At 38.4% G+C, this 17169-nt stretch overlaps 1 protein-coding gene across 1 annotated transcript in view; it reads right to left on the bottom strand.

The window, feature by feature from the left end:
* Positions 1 to 1485: 1485 nt before the first annotated feature.
* LRIG3 (leucine rich repeats and immunoglobulin like domains 3) overlaps positions 1486 to 17169 on the bottom strand; it is a 40929-nt gene continuing 25245 nt past the window's right edge. The window contains exons 9-19 of the mRNA XM_009095088.4: positions 16888 to 16968; positions 16157 to 16228; positions 15840 to 15911; positions 14555 to 14718; positions 11427 to 11747; positions 10623 to 10904; positions 9723 to 10175; positions 9355 to 9513; positions 8106 to 8249; positions 7749 to 8024; positions 1486 to 5346 (exon numbers count right to left, since the gene is read on the bottom strand). Coding sequence (XP_009093336.3) covers positions 5102 to 5346; positions 7749 to 8024; positions 8106 to 8249; positions 9355 to 9513; positions 9723 to 10175; positions 10623 to 10904; positions 11427 to 11747; positions 14555 to 14718; positions 15840 to 15911; positions 16157 to 16228; positions 16888 to 16968 — 2269 coding nt within the window. The 3' untranslated portion in view covers positions 1486 to 5101. The remainder of the gene's footprint in view (positions 5347 to 7748; positions 8025 to 8105; positions 8250 to 9354; positions 9514 to 9722; positions 10176 to 10622; positions 10905 to 11426; positions 11748 to 14554; positions 14719 to 15839; positions 15912 to 16156; positions 16229 to 16887; positions 16969 to 17169) is intronic.

Genomic DNA, 17169 nt, shown 5'->3' on the forward strand with positions numbered 1-17169 from the left:
TTTTTTCAGTGATTTCTAAAATAAGTAAGCTGAACACCAGGAATACTGCCAAAGGTTGTTTCTTTAACTGGACAGGAACTGATGTGGCTTTGCATTATTTTGATACAAGAATCTGAAGCCTCGCTGTCCAAAAAGATGTTATTTCATGTCTCTATAAGCAATACCTGAATTTTGATAATCCAACAGCAGACCCAAATCATAAGTCATGGCTTGTCCATGCACATCTACAAAGGAAGTGCTGAAAGTAAGTAGGTCCCATATTGCTATGGCAAAGCAGTGTGTCTTTGGACAATGTTGCATACCAGCCTTTCAAAGGAGAGGCCTACCAAACCCCAAAGTCTGTTTTATATCTAGAGGATCTTACTACCTCTGTCAAGTAAGTTAGATCTTAATTTCCAATGCCATATTTGAAATTCACGCACCCTAAAAATGGCCACCAATAATTTTAGAACAATGTACATATAGGTACTCAGACTGCAAACTCCTGAGCTGAAATTGCTGGTCAACAGCCCATGGTCAACAGCCAAAGTGCATAGCAATAGCTCCAGTGCCCTTGTTGATGGCTGAGGTCCAGGGATCATGCAGAAGTGCTATTCAGTAGTCCCTAATCGAGAGTAATTTATGGTTCTGCTCTCTGTTGTGTGGGAAAAAATTTCTGAAGTAACAAGGCCTAAATTTGTTTCACAAGCAGTGAATTTAGAACTGCTACCAACTTCACCCTCAGGTCCTACTGTGCCATGGCATTCTTGAGTCAGAGTGATCACACGCATTCAGACACAGCGGACCTCACAGACCACATGACTCTGGGAAACTATGTACTGCACCAGCAATACTCAGTCTTGAACCCAAACACAGAAAAACAAATGGATCTTGTTTCTTGTCTACCAGAAAAGGAGATTTTATTTGCAGTAAGAGGTAAATCTCCAGATGATGTCCTCTTTTGTGCGCTGCTGCTTTTGGCACTTGAAAGCATAGAGGGTGAGCGGAATTAAATATACAAAATGCATTGTAAAGCTTGTAAAGTACAAAAATGCTCTTTATTATGCTTATAACATTGTCCTATAAATATTTAATCCCTGCCTCCTGAATTATGCATTTTCTGCACACTCACACCAAGTTCTTTCTAAAGCTGTGGCTAGCCTCTCTCCAACACTTCCCCCTCCTCTCTTCCAGCACAAAACTGCTGCTTACTGCCTGCAATTGCACTGTGCTCTGTTAACTGAGTCCATTTGTCCCAGCCTGCCACCACAGTGTCAGGGAAAGCAGAGAAACTGGAAACTGAGGAGCCTAGGTTAGCAAAGAGGGTCCCCTGAGGACATGAGAGCAGTATTGAGCTATGAGAGAAAGAGTAGCATAGGAAACAGAAGAGGCCACCTGTGCCTTTTGGTAAGAGATCAGGTGTGCATGTAATTGTTTCAGGGGAATAACTCACCCCTTAATACTTAAGCACAACAACCAGGAAAAACACCTTTTGCCACACATTAGTGAGTCAAGACATTGTAGCTTTTATTCCTTCCTGTAACGGTTTCCTGAAATATAAAAACAGAAGGCATCTGGAAAGTTCTTAATCAAAGTAAAATGGTATGTACACAAACTACATCTTGTTCTACATGGGTTTTTTTCCCTTCACTAAACAGGCAGAGGTTCCCCTCTCTGTTCTTTTAATGAAATAATTTCACAAGACTTGTAAACTAACATCCAACTAGTCAAGACACATTCTCTGTGACAAAGCAATATGCAAAGTGAGCAAAAACAAGACTTCGTTGAGAAAGTATAATTTTCTGAGATGTGTTATCTCCCCAACAAGAACTCTTGCAGGTAGCTAATAGAATTTCTCCTTATGAAACACAATTGCCAATTACAATCCTGGTTTGTAAGGCTGGCAGAACACAAATGTTTGCAGTGCAAAGGTAAGTCTTATTTTTAAGCTTCTTTGAAGTGGCTCAAGGAATAAGGCTTAAGTGTTCAAGAGGTCCCCGAGACTGAAATAAGAAATGTTTGGTGACACTAATGAGCCCTCAACTGGAGAAAGCTTTGCACCTAACTCTTTGGCATTTTTGAAGATCCCCTTAAATTAGGAATTCTTAATTAAAGCATTTGCTGCTGAAATACAGCAGTACTCCATAAGGTTGTGTTTGAAACGAACACCCTTCAGTATGCAGGTATCCCTAGTGTCATCTCAGACACACCATTTAGTTTACTCATTTAGGAAATGCTTGTGCCAGAGAAATTGTGGTAAATTATTAACTCTATTTGTCTAAACTATTTACAGCTTGCAGAACTCAGCAACTGCTTGTGTGAATTCAAAAGGCAAAACATTTTGTTGGGTAAAGCATTAAGTAGCCACCGCCCTTAAAGAACATTCTACAAGATTTAAATGAGCCCACTGCAAGATTCCAGCTGCTCCTGGTCATAAAACTGAAAAATGTCTGTTTTGTCATTCAGTGACACAACACTTGTTTCTCATTCTAACTCCAGAGATGCAGTGTAAGCTTTACTCAGGGTTGGCTGCAATTTATTTCCCCATCACACCCACGAATTAGTTTTCAGCTGAGTAAATACCCAACTACCAGCTCACTAACATGTGCATCTCAGAGGGGAGGAAAAGAAAAACCCCCCAAAAAATAAGAAAACTTTCAAGCCTTTAAAATAGGTGTTTGGCAACATCATTGGTTTAAAAAGAACTAATAAGATATTGAAACTTTACAGTGTATCTGCACTTTACAGATACCCACTGAATATTTAAGCACAATCCACGTTTAAAACATAAAAACTCAAGCTAGCAAAAAAGACTTGGGAGCTTTGATCCATTTCTGGTCATTTAAAGCATCAAATAAAATTTTAACCAGTTCTTATGTCTAGGTTGCTAAATGCAACTTGATAAAAAACACTTAAAATTCAGTCATTGACCCTGAACATTTATTTAGGTACAGACATCCAAGCCTTTGGAAGATTAGTATCTTTGCAAAGGAGATGAAAAAGGAATGACATTGCCACTGTTCTCAACCTTCACCCATTACAGAATTTAAAGCCTGTTTTTCATGATGGACCTTTAACATGGAGTTCTTAAGGATAAACACTAAATCTGGAGTTACTGTTTTTAACTTGGGTATTTTTTAATATGTCACAAAGCAATGTCTAGTTATAAACAGGAGCTATCACAGGCCCCAGCTCTCCTCTCCCTAAAAACAGGCCCACTGGGGAGTGGGGTTTGGGGAAGAAAAAGGAGAGATATTCAGTGAATCCAATGTTAGATTTCTTGCCCTATTGACCTACAGGTCTGTGCTTAACTGAGGAAAAATTAATCTCTTTCAAATGCACTTAATTATAATCAAATACCCGTACCAACATCTTTCACCACATCAGCACATCTGGCAGCAATGAAAACAAATTAACAATAAGTCAAAAAATCTGGCAATATGATCAACTAAAGCACGCAAAATCCATTCTGTACGCTTGGACCACCAGTGACTAAGGATGGATTAACTTCCTGTCTCTAATACTGGTGCCTAAATTAAAGGGAAATTGCATTGCAATCTGGGTACCAGGTTTCTGGCTGCAGACAACTAAAAGCCCTTAGTTCAGCTATACCAGGCAACAAAATCTTTGCTCTTGCTTTAGCCCTGATGCCTGGGATGGCCTACCCTAACAGCTGCTTTTAATTTAGTTTAAAAGAAGCTATTTGGCAACCATGTAAGTTTGCACCTTCAAAGCAGACAGATTTAAAAAGCCAATGTCCTGTAGAATTAACCATTTTGAAGTCTCGCTCTTTTAGTGCAGTGATGACAACACGATTCACAGCTTTTTAAAACAATAGGCATCTGTACATGGAAACACAAAATAAAGCCTGTTTTCAGTCAGTTTAACTACTGTTTTATAGTAAGAAATCTGCAATCCTCTTTGTCTTGTATAGGTAAAGATACTGCATTCATTATACAAATATATTCCAGCAAGAGTCTACAATTGCTCAACTTGACTGAACAATTAAATAAAGCACAGACTCATCTGTAACCAGAGAAGGGCAGCCAAGTAAGGAACAGAAGCATGAATTAAACAAAAAAAAAAAAACATTATCTTGTTCTTGGATTACCTCCTCATGTTGAGCAGGGAGTGGTTGCAGAAGCAAAAAAGAGGGAGAAAGGGTATGGGAAAGCAAAGACTGAGGCATGCACTGCATATTTGGAAACACTTGACTCTAAGCCACTCAGAGAAAAGCTAGGTTACCAGGCAGATATCCAGTGCCTTTTTTTAATTTTACTAAATAGCTTGATATGAATTTGTGCATCTACTGTGTATATCCCTACACCAGATGCAGGCACGCTAAGAAAGGCACAAAGAAACTGCCAGTACTACAGCCTCACAGGCATGAAAACTGAGAGCATGTGTGTGCACATCTGACAGGGGGAATTCACAAACTGGAGGATTTACAGCCTTGCTTTGGGGTTCAAAGAGCTGCAAACCACCTTACCAGTAGCTGTGGCAGAACCACACCCACTCTTTGAAGATGAACATATTTTACACAGTAAATCTAAAGGTTTAAGTCAAATGAAGGTGCAAACATGCATCAGAATGCACCTACATTTGCAACAGTGTCTACAAATGCAATTCACACTTTTCATTCTTCATACACTAATGTGGGTCAGAGACCACATGGCAGCATATTTTATTAAAGTAATGTGCAAAAAAGATGCATGGTACCTGCAAATAGCATGGAGTTTCCATTTGTAAAAAGGTACAAATAACAGTACAAAATTAGAATGCTTACTACTCATTTCAGAAAATGAAGTCTGACATAGAAATACATACACTGTATTATTTACACCATTAATTTACAAAACATATTATTTGCATTAAAAAAGGCTATAAAATAATTACAAAACCATTATTTTTATAAGGATTTTTCCCTGTATAACCAATGTAGAGCATCTTGGAAATTATGCTTTATGGAAAAAAAAAAAAATTTTTCTTCTGATTTCAGAGCATCATGTGGTTTCTTTCTTCCCTTCTTCTCCTTCTTCCCTTTTTAAATAAAGTTCCATAGTGAGGTAGTAGTATGTCAAATTATTTCTTTGGTTCCAGAAATCATTAAGTCCAAAAGGAGCTATGTATCTGAATTACACGATTGGAAAGTAGAAGTCCTAAAGTTTTCAAAGGACTGTTTGCAAGGATAAAAGCTATTTTCTCCTCTAGAAACTGTCCTTTCCTTTCCCTCTTCATCTGCCTCTGCATCAAAGTCCAGCGAGACATGATGATTATTATGGGAGGTTTTTGGTTGGCAATTTGCTGGCTGTCTACAGCTTGAAAGAGAGTCCAGCTGAGGCCTCCATAAAGGCTTTCCAAATGTTCCTGAAAGACAGTAAAAGAGTGAGCACAGAAATATTGATGCTAAAAGATTTGTGTCTCACCCTAGTGTACATAAGTGACCCTGAAATGCAAGACTGACAGAAACTGACATGACATTGAAATGCAAGATTGACAGGAAGTTCACCAAAGTGAGATTTTACTTAAATGCTGTTCCACCATTTTAAAGAAAACATCCATGTGATCACAAGCATAAGGAAAGATGCTGCCATAAGAGATATTAAAAACATTTCCAAGTAGTTGTATAGCCACCTACAACTTCATTTCTTTTGTTTTCATGACTACTTCCATACTCATTTTTCTTTGGGGAGGATGGTGAGGGGGGAGATAGGAACAGGGATTAGCCTGCAAACATATTACAAGACACTTTCTAATGCAAAAGCCACTCCTTGTTTTGTTCTTCAATAAAGGAATGGCACATGCAATCTACCCCATGGAGTTCAGAAAAAACAAAATAGGAATTTAAAAAAATGTAACCCCACAACCCCTATCAGGTTATACAACATTGTCCCACAGTGCAATCTGAATGCTAACACAATCTTTTTCTGGCTAGAATCTCCCATTAATAATAAAGATGCAGATAGCCACATGCTGCATTCACCACTGATCATCCAGTCAGTTGTGGGCAAAGAGAACAGTAGCAACCCCAAGAGAATTACACATTTCAGTTTAACTTTAATTAATAATTATCTGTATTTACTAGCCAGTAAACAATCACGGTGTGTGTCACTCATCACTGGGAAGCTGTTAGTATCAACACTTCTACAAGAAGAGCCTTACACACCTATCCTAAGTCAAAATGTCTGTAAGGACTTATTTTCAGAGGACAATGGGTCACAGTCTGACTTTGAAGAACTCAAGTTTTTATTAATAATTAAACACTACATTTTAAAATAAATTTTGAACCCAAAATGCAACACTTCTGCTTTTGGTTAGTTGCTAGAACCAAAGGTTTCAAGTAAAACTCTTAACTAAGAAGTTACTAAAAAAGGAATTGGACAAAACTCCTATTTCCATCAATGAGAACTGTCTTGAAAAAAAAAAAAATCCAAGCTACAAACTTTCTGGCAACTGGGATGCTAATGCCAGCTGTCGACTTCACTATGATTGCACAGGCAAAATGGGGCTTGAATTTGATGACCATGTTGAAGAAATTCACATATACAGACAAGAAGAAATCTATCACAACTTCTTCCACAGCCACCACGTCCCAAGATCTAGCCATCAATTCTTTGAACGAAGAGTGCTAATGGTTATGAAGCATCCAAGGCAATGACAATGCAAAATAAGTGGGGTAGTACGCTCAGAGAACTGATCAAAGAAGTAACTGCATAGATTTTTAGGGCAGAGGACTATGCACCCTTGAAGTGACATTAATTCCTGGCTATATGAACACACAGTTTGGCTGTGTTCTGCAGGAGACCCTATCTGCACGGTCCCACCACAGCAAAAGTGGCAGGCAGCCAGGAGGCCAGCCATGTGCAGTCCCAGGGTCTCTGCCAGATGTCCTGGCATCTGCAACATTTTACAGTTCAAACATCTGGCTTTTGAAGAGGGAAGACTTCAGAGGTTGTGCCTCCCTCCCCACCCCCTGAGAACAAAGAGCCCAGTGATGCACATTCCCCCAGGTCCCCTTCAGAGCCAACAGACCCAGATCTTGATCAGCCTGTGCTGACACACCAGCCGAGAGACAATCCATGGTACCAGGGCTGTTTTTGGTGCTAAGATATCACAAAGATGAAAGCAATATGTGGTTTTGTATGCATTTTAAATCAAGCAACCAAACCAACATCCAAAATTTAATGAGCTTCAAGGATAAAGCAATGCTTTTCTTCTTCCCCCACCCCTCCCTGCAATCTGGATTAGAACTGTAAACCCTAAACTAAACTTCAGGAATTCTTTTATTCTGCACATCATGAGAAAACGACAAAGGAGGGATAAGGGAGGGCATTTTTACACAGTGCCTTATTTTGGAAGGTAAATAGTTCTGGCTGACTGTGTTATACAATATATAGGCATACAAGTTCAATTCTCCCCACCTGCACTCCCCTCCTTACACACCTTTTGCCTGTCAGGCAGAACTTCTGAAGTTTCTTAAGGTGTTTTTAAGTTATGTATGCTAACGTTTACAGAAATCTGCCAGCTATATTAAGACAGAAGATAAGAATCGCGTTACTGATGAGATTTTTATATAAGTGTGAGCTATTAAGATCTGGTAATCTAAATATCCTCATTACACAGTTTTACTATAGTCACTTTTCTGTTCCTCAGCATCAAACATTTGGGAAAGAAAAAGGCGAGAAATCAGTTTTGCTTGGTGTTGTAGGTAGGAAATAAGATACCAAAGACAAAGGCAGCTTGAATAAAAAACAATAGCTAGAACATACCCATGAAAGTGCTTTTACTTGTAATAGATGAGGGCTCCAAACTTCTGTTTAAATCAAATGCGTCTGAATTGAGACTTCTGCTTTTCAGTCCAGTTCCTTCATTTGGAGTATAAATAGAGTTCATCAATCTGCTACTTGTAGCCTGTGTTCCAATAATGCCAACACACTGGTCAAAGGGATCTTCCTGTGGAGGTGAGTATTGACAACATTCCTTTTTCTTTAAATATCCAGACTCATAAGGGCCCAAGCCTGCTGTTCTCTGGTCAGAGCTGCAACCTAAAGGAAATGAAAAATTCATTTTATATAGATTCATCTTAAAGACTGAATTAGGACTAAAGCTTCTCCCCACCAACTTACTTGTACTGTATGATTCAAATGCATCAGAACTGTAGGTGCTGCCTTTTAAATACAAAGTCCCCGAAGTCCCCAGATAGTGGCACAGGAATGGATCTGCAACACCCTCCAAGTCTGTTTCACTGCTGTTATCTAGATGGCAAATGCCTTAAAAATAAAATTGACGTGTCAGCACACAGTCTTTTCTGAATCTCCAGCTTAAGAGTTTCTTGAGTAAGTTTTAAGAACCCCACGTGTTCAACTACATTTCATAGTGTAGTTTAAAGTTTGCTTAGGTTTAACCTAACTTTTGGATGAGAATTCTAGTTCCAGCAACTGTTCAATTAATTAGGCTTGACAGAGAATGTGTCACTTCCCTGTACAATCCCTGAATAACAAAACAAAACAAAACCAATTACAGGGATCAGAACCAGGGACTTCCTCCTTCCAAAGCACAGAAGACGAATTCATTATCTGTCTCACAGCCCTTTCAAAGCAGAATGTCAATGTCAAAGTCCTGGTTGAAAGAATCTGAGGGAGTCACTGGCTGCCTAAACAGCTATAAAGATTTTTAGTTCAATGCTCCTGAAAGCTTTGGACACAGTCTCTGGTTCTTGATGCACAAAGAAGCTGCTCCTCTCTTCTTTGTGCATCAAGAACCAGAGATTGTAACTACCCCACAACTACAAAACTATCTCACCATCACTCCGTTCCCACCTCCTGATTGTATCTCAACCCCAAGCCCTCTCCCAGAAAGGTGCCTTTTCCTCCCTAGCGCAGGTAAACACGAGATTCTTAGAGGCCACAGGTATAAATGTCAAGTACTGCAGCCTTTACCTTGCAGTCACCTTAAATTTTTTATTGACTCTGACTGTAACGATTTCTTTTAACCAGCAAGTTTAAACAGTTAAACTAAAGTTCCACTGGTATTACCACACACGCCTACACTCCACTTTTCAAGCTGTAAGAGAGGAAGACATTCTGTGGTAATTTCTTTTGGACACTCTTTTTCTGCATATGTCCTCATCAATTTAAACTCACCCTTGAGACTAGAGAAAAGCTTCCTGATTTAAATAAACACCATAACGTCATCTGGATGAACAGCACCAAGCTCCAGTTATTATCGTGTTGAAAAAATCCCAAGCAATAAATCTCATGTCTTCTGGTAAATTGTGTAAACATGCTTCTTCAGTGTTCTATTAGTTAGAAAGACAATAGCCAAACTGCAGCTCCTCAAGTCACATGAAAAATCTGTTTAGCATTTTCTACCTACCATTACTGTCCCTTTGCTGCAGGAAATACCCTCCTACAGAAGATGAGAGGAACTGATGGTGACTGCCATTTTCAGATGAGCCATATCCATCCTGCCTTTCAGCCAGTGTCCCCTGGGATGACAAGTAACTTGGAATGTCAGCAGGCAAATTTGTTTCATCTGTGGGGGAGCAAAACACATACAAAAGCCATTAACACACTTCAGTTTGTAGAAACATTTTTAAACTTGTCAGCAAAGCACTGAAAGTAACAAATAATTCACCTTTCTGCCTCTGAGTCAAAGCACACAAATGTTCCTACAATAAAGTCACCGCAAGGTAACCACAAACATTTGTTTTCCTTTCCAAGGTAAACCTTCAGTTTACACACCTGTATTTGTGATGCTGCAATCTTCATTTCTCCTTCTGGTGTGGTAGATGATGACCACCCACACCAAGGAAGTGCCCACCACACAGCAAACCACAGCTATGATCACAATGCCAACTGTGGCCCATCCATCATCATCAAGTGATGGGGCAACATTTTGAGGAGAGTCACAGGTGGGAGTAGGAATTACATTAAGACGGATGTTGCCTCGTTCCGTTCCAAGTGTATTAGACATTTCACAAGTGTATTTCCCGGCATCTTCTACATCTGTATCCACAATAATTAGTAACTGATTGCCTGCAGCAAAGAAGTGTCTTTCTGTTACCATAAGAGGGCTGTCATCCTTAGTCCAGTTCAGTCGGGGTGGAGGGCTACCACCAGCAATGCACTGCAAGACTGCAGTTTCACCTTTTGTTACAGTTCGATCCAGCAAAGGCCGCAAAAATGATGGTGTTTCTGAAAAGAAAACACATGCTTATATTCTAAATGATCTCGCAAGAGTAAGAAGCGTCCCTTTCCTTCACAGCTCAAGAAGAAAAGTAAATTAAATGCATCAGTAAGGCCTAATAAAGCTTACTCTCATTCTAAGAAGAAACTCAAGAATTTGTACTTAAAGACTACAATTTACTTGCCAATTGATCCAATTTACATGCTTGATTACCTTACAAGGTAAATATGCTAAATCACACATGCTTAAGATTGCAGAGAACTACACTAAAAATGATTAAAAAAATGTCAAGAAATCAAAAGTGAAACAAATCAACTGTCTCCACATGAAAACAGAAGCCCCTTCTTCCCTCCATCCCATGCGTACCAGATGTGTATACACTGAGAAACATAACTAACTTTTATTATTTTGAATCATAATATTGATTGTGCTGTTAAGGTTTGCCAATATCTTACCTAGTACTGTTAATGTTGCATTAGCTGAAATGCTTCCAGCAGTGTTTTGAGCTGTACAGCTGTAAACACCTGTGTCCTCGATCTTTACATCAACAATAAAGAATACATCATCTTCAGGCATGACATGCATGCGCCTCTTGCGTGCTGCAGGAAAATCTGTTCCACCATCTTTCTGCCAAGCAATCTGTGGGATAGGATGCCCAACTGCAGCACATTCCAAACGTGCCATTGCCCCAGCTCGAATGGTTAAGTCCATGGGGATTTTTGTAAATGAAGGCAGCACTAAAGAAAAGTTGGTGATACCAAAATCAATACATGAAACATACTTTTCCTGTTTTGTACAGCCTTTCCTTGAACACCCCGCATGGGCCTAAAAACACTAGAGAAACATACAACCTTAATTGATCAGCAGCCAGTGAAAGGGAGGGAACTGTGAAGTATGGGAGACCACCTAGATCAAAATCTCATTTTTGCTAACAGCCTCCTATGTGACCTTTCCATAGCATCTTGAAACAGAGCATACCCTTCCCTCCTGTGAGAAAAAGTTAACATTTTTTCATCTTGTAACATTGATTTTGCCAGATTTACTATGAATTAGGTATGCTGTTTTGTTCTATACTATGCTTCAGCACACTAGGACCAAAGGTAAAACTGAATGGTGACCTTGGAAATGGATAAATTTTTAAGAAATAATCTCATATTATGGATCTTCTAAAAGATGCAGATGACGAGAATGGAAAATCTATGAATCCTTATCTTGATTAAAATCATTCTAAGTCCACAAACAAAACATAACACACTTACTGTTTACTGTAAGTTTAGCTTTGACAGAGTAGGATGAACCAAAATGATTTGAAATAACACACTGGTATTTCCCCTCATTACTGAATTCCACATTGCGCAGTCGGAGGATGGTGGTGTACTCCATCACTTCTCCACCCTGGGCCCGCAGGTGTGCGTAATTCTCCATTTCAGCGTCTTGCAGTAATTCATTGTCTTTCTTCCATGCAAAAGTCATTGGGGAATCACTGCTGCTGGCTGCTGAACACACAAAACTCAAATTGGAGCCTTTAATTGCTGACTGGGTTTCTGGCTGGACAGTGATCTGTGGTTTAGGAAAATCATCTGCATGGAGGAAAAGAAAAAAATACATGTGATGCCTGAGGACTCTTTTCAGAGAGTTAGTAAGCCTTGTTTTATAGGTTTGAGAGAAGAGTCAGATAAGTATTTATTAAATGGATCCACAATGCTTTTGTTTTAAATTTTGTTAGCCTTAGGGCATTTAAAGATGCAGTATTTATGAGTTTATTGTGCCAAGCCATCTCTTATTGAAGAGAAAGCACATTTAAAAACAGACTGTGTGCATAGTTTCTTCAATAGCAGCACTAAAGATAGAAGAACTACCCCCTGACATCCATAAGAGCTATTCTGAACATCAATCATGAAGCCTACCTCTCATCTTTACAACACCTCAGGCTGCTGTGAGCTTTTCTTTATTGAAAGCATAGTTCTTCTGCTATCAGAAACTGCAAGTTGCAGTTGAGCATTTCACCCAAACCCACAAAAAAAATCATGTACAGAAGTCAGTGTTCCAGCGATGAGCATCTGTTTGGGCCAAAGGGGATGAAAAGCCCCTTAAGCAGGGCAGAACACAGGAATTTCAAGAATTCCTGGAGGTCCCTTTACGATAGGAATGTTACCTTCAAAGTGCCACATTATGAGTTTACAGATTTAGCTTCCCTCTGAAATATTCAATTGTGTGTACACTGCATGTGCAAAAGGAGTGAGAGAGTAAATGCCTGGTCTCCCAAAACCAAAAGCCTTAGTATATTCCCGGCTTTCAAGATGTGTCCAATCTCCGGATAAACAACTGCAAGGAAAGCCCTGTGCTCCAGAAATTTCTCCCTGCAGATCCTGCTGTCTCCCACATTTGTCTTACTATATCTCAAATGATTGGGAACAAATATAGGGTCAAAGTGCTATCTCCTTTGAAGAACCTCCACTCTGTTACAAATGAAAATGAGATGCGCAGATAGCCTAACCTTGAACCATCTGCAAAACTCCTGCAGGTATGATGCTGTGCTCCAGTGACAGGGCAACGTGGATCTGGGACTCTAAACATGGGCTTTAAGAACATCCCAGGCCATTTGCTTTTCACGCTTCATACCCACGTCTTCATACCATTTGCAAATTGAGTCAAGACATTCACCAACTTTGCACGGGAATAACTAAGTAAAACACTCAAAGTACTTAAATTAGCCTTGTGAAAGGACAGCAGAACATACTTCAATCCTAATTATCTGACAGGAAGGGGTGACACAAAGGTCACTCAAATAAGCATACAGTACAGAATACAGAACACACTAGGATAAGACTAGCATTATGTTTTGTGAGAACAGAATAGTCCAAGAGCACATTTGAATGAATGTATCACAAAGACATCCACATATATACACACCTTTTAAATTCAGACAGGAGTCAACACACTCCACTTAAAAATTCTATAAAAGCAAAAGCAGCCCTTGTAAACTTCTAAGGCAAGGTGGGTGCACCTGAATGTCTAGTGATAACAGACTTTATAGATATAACTGAAAAACTCAATGATTTTATTAGGAGATTTTAGTTATTTCTGCATGGCAATTGCATTAAGTATTAAGCGCAAAAACTGATTCAGTATTCTTTTTGCTAATACATCTTAAATGGTTTAAAATTAATTACTTAAAAATAACATTTGGCAGCCAAAAGAAAGATCATAAATTAGGATGTCTCCTTCATATATATTCCTCTAGCCACCGAGTAATCTGTAATTCCCTGCATTACATCAACCTCTGCTTCTCGGCAGTAGCTAGAATCTGATGATTATTTATTAAATATCTGACTGCTAACAGGAAAGGAAAAACCAACATTTTGGTACACTATTTTATATTCTGGACTTGCTTTCCCACTGAAAAAGGGTAGCAACAGTAAAAATTAACCAGCTATGTTTGCTATGAGACAAAATTATTGAGAAGACACTTACCTTTTTGTCTCCAAAGAATATAAGGTTTGAATTTTCTTCACTAAGAAAAATAAAACTTATTCAACGAAAATACATTAAATGCAATTCGTTGGCTTTTAAATTTCCTGATATTTTCAAAGTTCCCACTTTATATATCAGCATAATCAAACATGTCCTTACTCTGAATGCTTAGCTTCACTTTGCTTTAGAGAATGTAACACAGGTGGTCATGAATGCTACTAAACACACATAGAAAAAATTTATTTTTAAAGCAGATGCTATCAACTCAAATTCTCAGGTCCTGATGTAAAAATATTTTGCTAGCATTTACTATCTGCCAAACCAAAATAAAAAAATACCAGTATCGTAACTGTGGTAATCAGGTATTTTTTAAACACAGTTTAAGAGGCAGTGATTTACATACTCCAAATAATTTTTTAAACCCAACAAGCACACATAAAAAACATCAGAGCTGAGGCCAGTAGTGCTTTTTTACCTTGAAATTTTATCAGCCCTGGAATAACCTCAAGACTAATGGAGTATGAAAAAAATTTACAAATAACCAAACCCAAAAACTACATCTCAATTTTGCCAAAATTTGTCTCACTTAAAAACGATAGTTAAACAATATTTTTTAAATCTAGAGGCACACACATTTACCCTCACAAAGTACTGAGCTTTCACTTGCACGCTATGAGATATGTTCTATGCAAGCAAGCTGTACTTGGTATAAAAGTAAAAATATCATCACTCCCCGTCTTGTACAAAGCCTCAAGCTTTAAGCATCTACATCACTGGTAATGGAAGAAAATGTTAGTAAGTATCACGTCTCAATTTTGCTATAGAAATCACAACATATCAAGGAACCACAAAAAAAATCCCAAGCACACAGCAATATTTGCTTTATGGAATGAGAAATAGAGGCTACACTCACCACAGACAAACCCATCCAGGCTGACAGCAAAAATACTTCTCCCTTTTAGCAGCTGAGGATGGGCACAACTAGCATTTACAAAGCTCTGGAAGTTGTTCTCTGACATCCACTGTGGTAGCCATTTCAACTGGCAGTCACACAAGAGACTTGATGTGTTGAAGTGTCTAAAAAAAAAATCAATTAAAATCAAAGCCTGTTTGTTTGTTTTTTTCTGTTTGTAATACAGATCTGTATGAGCACACTTTCACAACAAAACTAAGGCTTTAGGTTAAACACACACATTGCAAGAGAAAGACAGCAATATTTCTCAGCTCAAACCCCTCCCTTGCCCAGCTGGTGATGCTGTGCCTGATGCTCCCTGAGGGCATGGGTGGCTCTCCTGGCTGCCAGGGCACTGGTGAGTCATATCCAACTTGCCATCAACCAGGACACCAGATCCCTTTCCACAGGTCTGCTTTCCAGCCTCTCATTCCCTGGTCTGTCCATAAACCCAAGGATGCCCTACTCCAGGGGCAGAATCCAGCACTTTCTCTTGTTGGACTTCATACATTTGCAGATTGCCCAGCCCTCTTATTTGCTGAGGTCTCTCTGCAGGGCCTCCCTGCCTTTGAGAGAGTCAACAGCTCCTCCCAGTTTTGCACCATCTGTGAACTTTCTCAGTATCCCTTCCAGTCCTGAGTCCAAGTCATTTATGAAGAGCTCAGGGCTGATAGTGGAGCCCTGCTGAACCCCACCAGTGACAGGTTGCCAATTTGATGTCATCCCTTTCAGCATTACCCTCAGCAGACAAAAACTCATCCTCACTAAAATACATTTTTCACAGTGACTGCTTCATGACTTCTCTGAAGATCTGTCTCTCTGCTACTACAGGAGAGAAGGACTCAATTACAAGCAGTAACAACCAGGTCTTTACAAAAGAATTACAGCACTGCATTTCACTGGTCCAGCACTGCTGGTCTTGGAGCACATTACATTGAAGTCTCCCTTATCTAAAACCTGTTAAGAGAAAACCCAATTTAAAATAAGGACTTTAAAGACAACAAATGGAGCAGAAAATTAATGTAGCCTCCTATCCTACACTCTCTCACTTAAATACACCCATCATATAAAAAAAGAAAAAAAACCCAAAACACTGGCATAAGCTTTTAATGTTATTTCAGAGACTACAGCAGGGGGTTATCACTGCAACAGGTGATGACTTACAAGGCTTTTATTTCTACATTTATATATGTATAGATAATATCTATATACTTAATAGAGATTATGTCTTTTGATAGAAACTTACAATTCTTTGAGTTTCTTCATTTGTGAAAATGCATTTCCTTGAACTGACATAATTGCATTGTTACTTAGATCTCTAGGAATAAAAAAGAAAAACAGGATTAGATGAAAAAAATAGATTTATTAAACTGAATGGATTTAAGACTGAAGCAATAATTTGCTATTTCAGTGATATACAAAGGACTCAAGCTCAAAATCAAAAGAGATGCAAATAAGGAGTTTTATAGCATGCTTAATATGTAAGAATTTCTGCATTAATTCCAAATTCACACTCATGAATTCCAAATTCACACTAATTAATTCACAAATTCCACTACTTACAAGTGCTCAAGTGCATCCAAACCAGAAAATGCTTTCTTTGTAATGGATCTAATCCTGTTTCCTTGGAGTATCCTGAAAAATTTAAGCACATGATGCAAAAGAAATGCAATTAAATGGGAGTATTTTTGAGATGAATAATTGCATTTTTGGCATTTATTTTTCAACCATGACTAGTATTCATCACTCACACATTTCCAATGTAGCAAAATGTATCACATCTAAAAGATGCTAATTTATTCCCCTTGAATAAATAACTAGATTTTACAATGATTTTAGAAGACATTTAAGGTGTGCAGTTAAGTGACATGGATTATTCTAAATGTAAAACTATAAACATTTTTTAATTTCATAAATCTGCATTTGAAAATTTCAATGCAATGGAGCCACTTCCACTGGATGTTGCTTTACCTTACTGCAGACTAAGCCTGCCACTATGCCACTGTCATATGATACACTTATTATTTTTTAGTATGGGAAAACCTCATTCTTTGATAAATATGTCCATAAATATTAATAATACTTAAAGTATTTCAGATTAGTTTGACTTGGAGAACCCTGAAATTCTTTTATTGAAAAGGAAGATGTTACAGAGAACAATGAAGTAAGGGAGAAAAAATCATGTCTGCTATGGAAAATTTAATATCCTTCAGTGTGGGGCTTGTCCCTTGAAAGACACATAATAAGCTATATTTTAAGGCATGATGAGATACAAATATTGTAGCAATACTCACAGCTTCTTAAGTTTATCTAGGCCAGAGAAAGCACCATTCATATCTTCAATAGTCCATGATATTTCATTGTTTTTCAGATCCCTGTTTAAGAGGGGAGGAGAAATCAAACCACAAAAGCTATTAAAAAGAACAAGGTACATACTTCTTTAAGTAGCAGGTGCTACTTAAAAAAAAATCAAAAATACCTTTCTAGGTTGGATTTTTGTTCAGTCAGTTTTTGTGGGATTTTTAAGACAAGTTTTTCCTGATTAACTTTATCATTTCCATTTTTATTTGAGAGAC

This window comes from Serinus canaria, chromosome 1A (genome assembly GCF_022539315.1).
Source record: "Serinus canaria isolate serCan28SL12 chromosome 1A, serCan2020, whole genome shotgun sequence".
Taxonomy (NCBI): Eukaryota; Metazoa; Chordata; class Aves; order Passeriformes; family Fringillidae; genus Serinus; species Serinus canaria.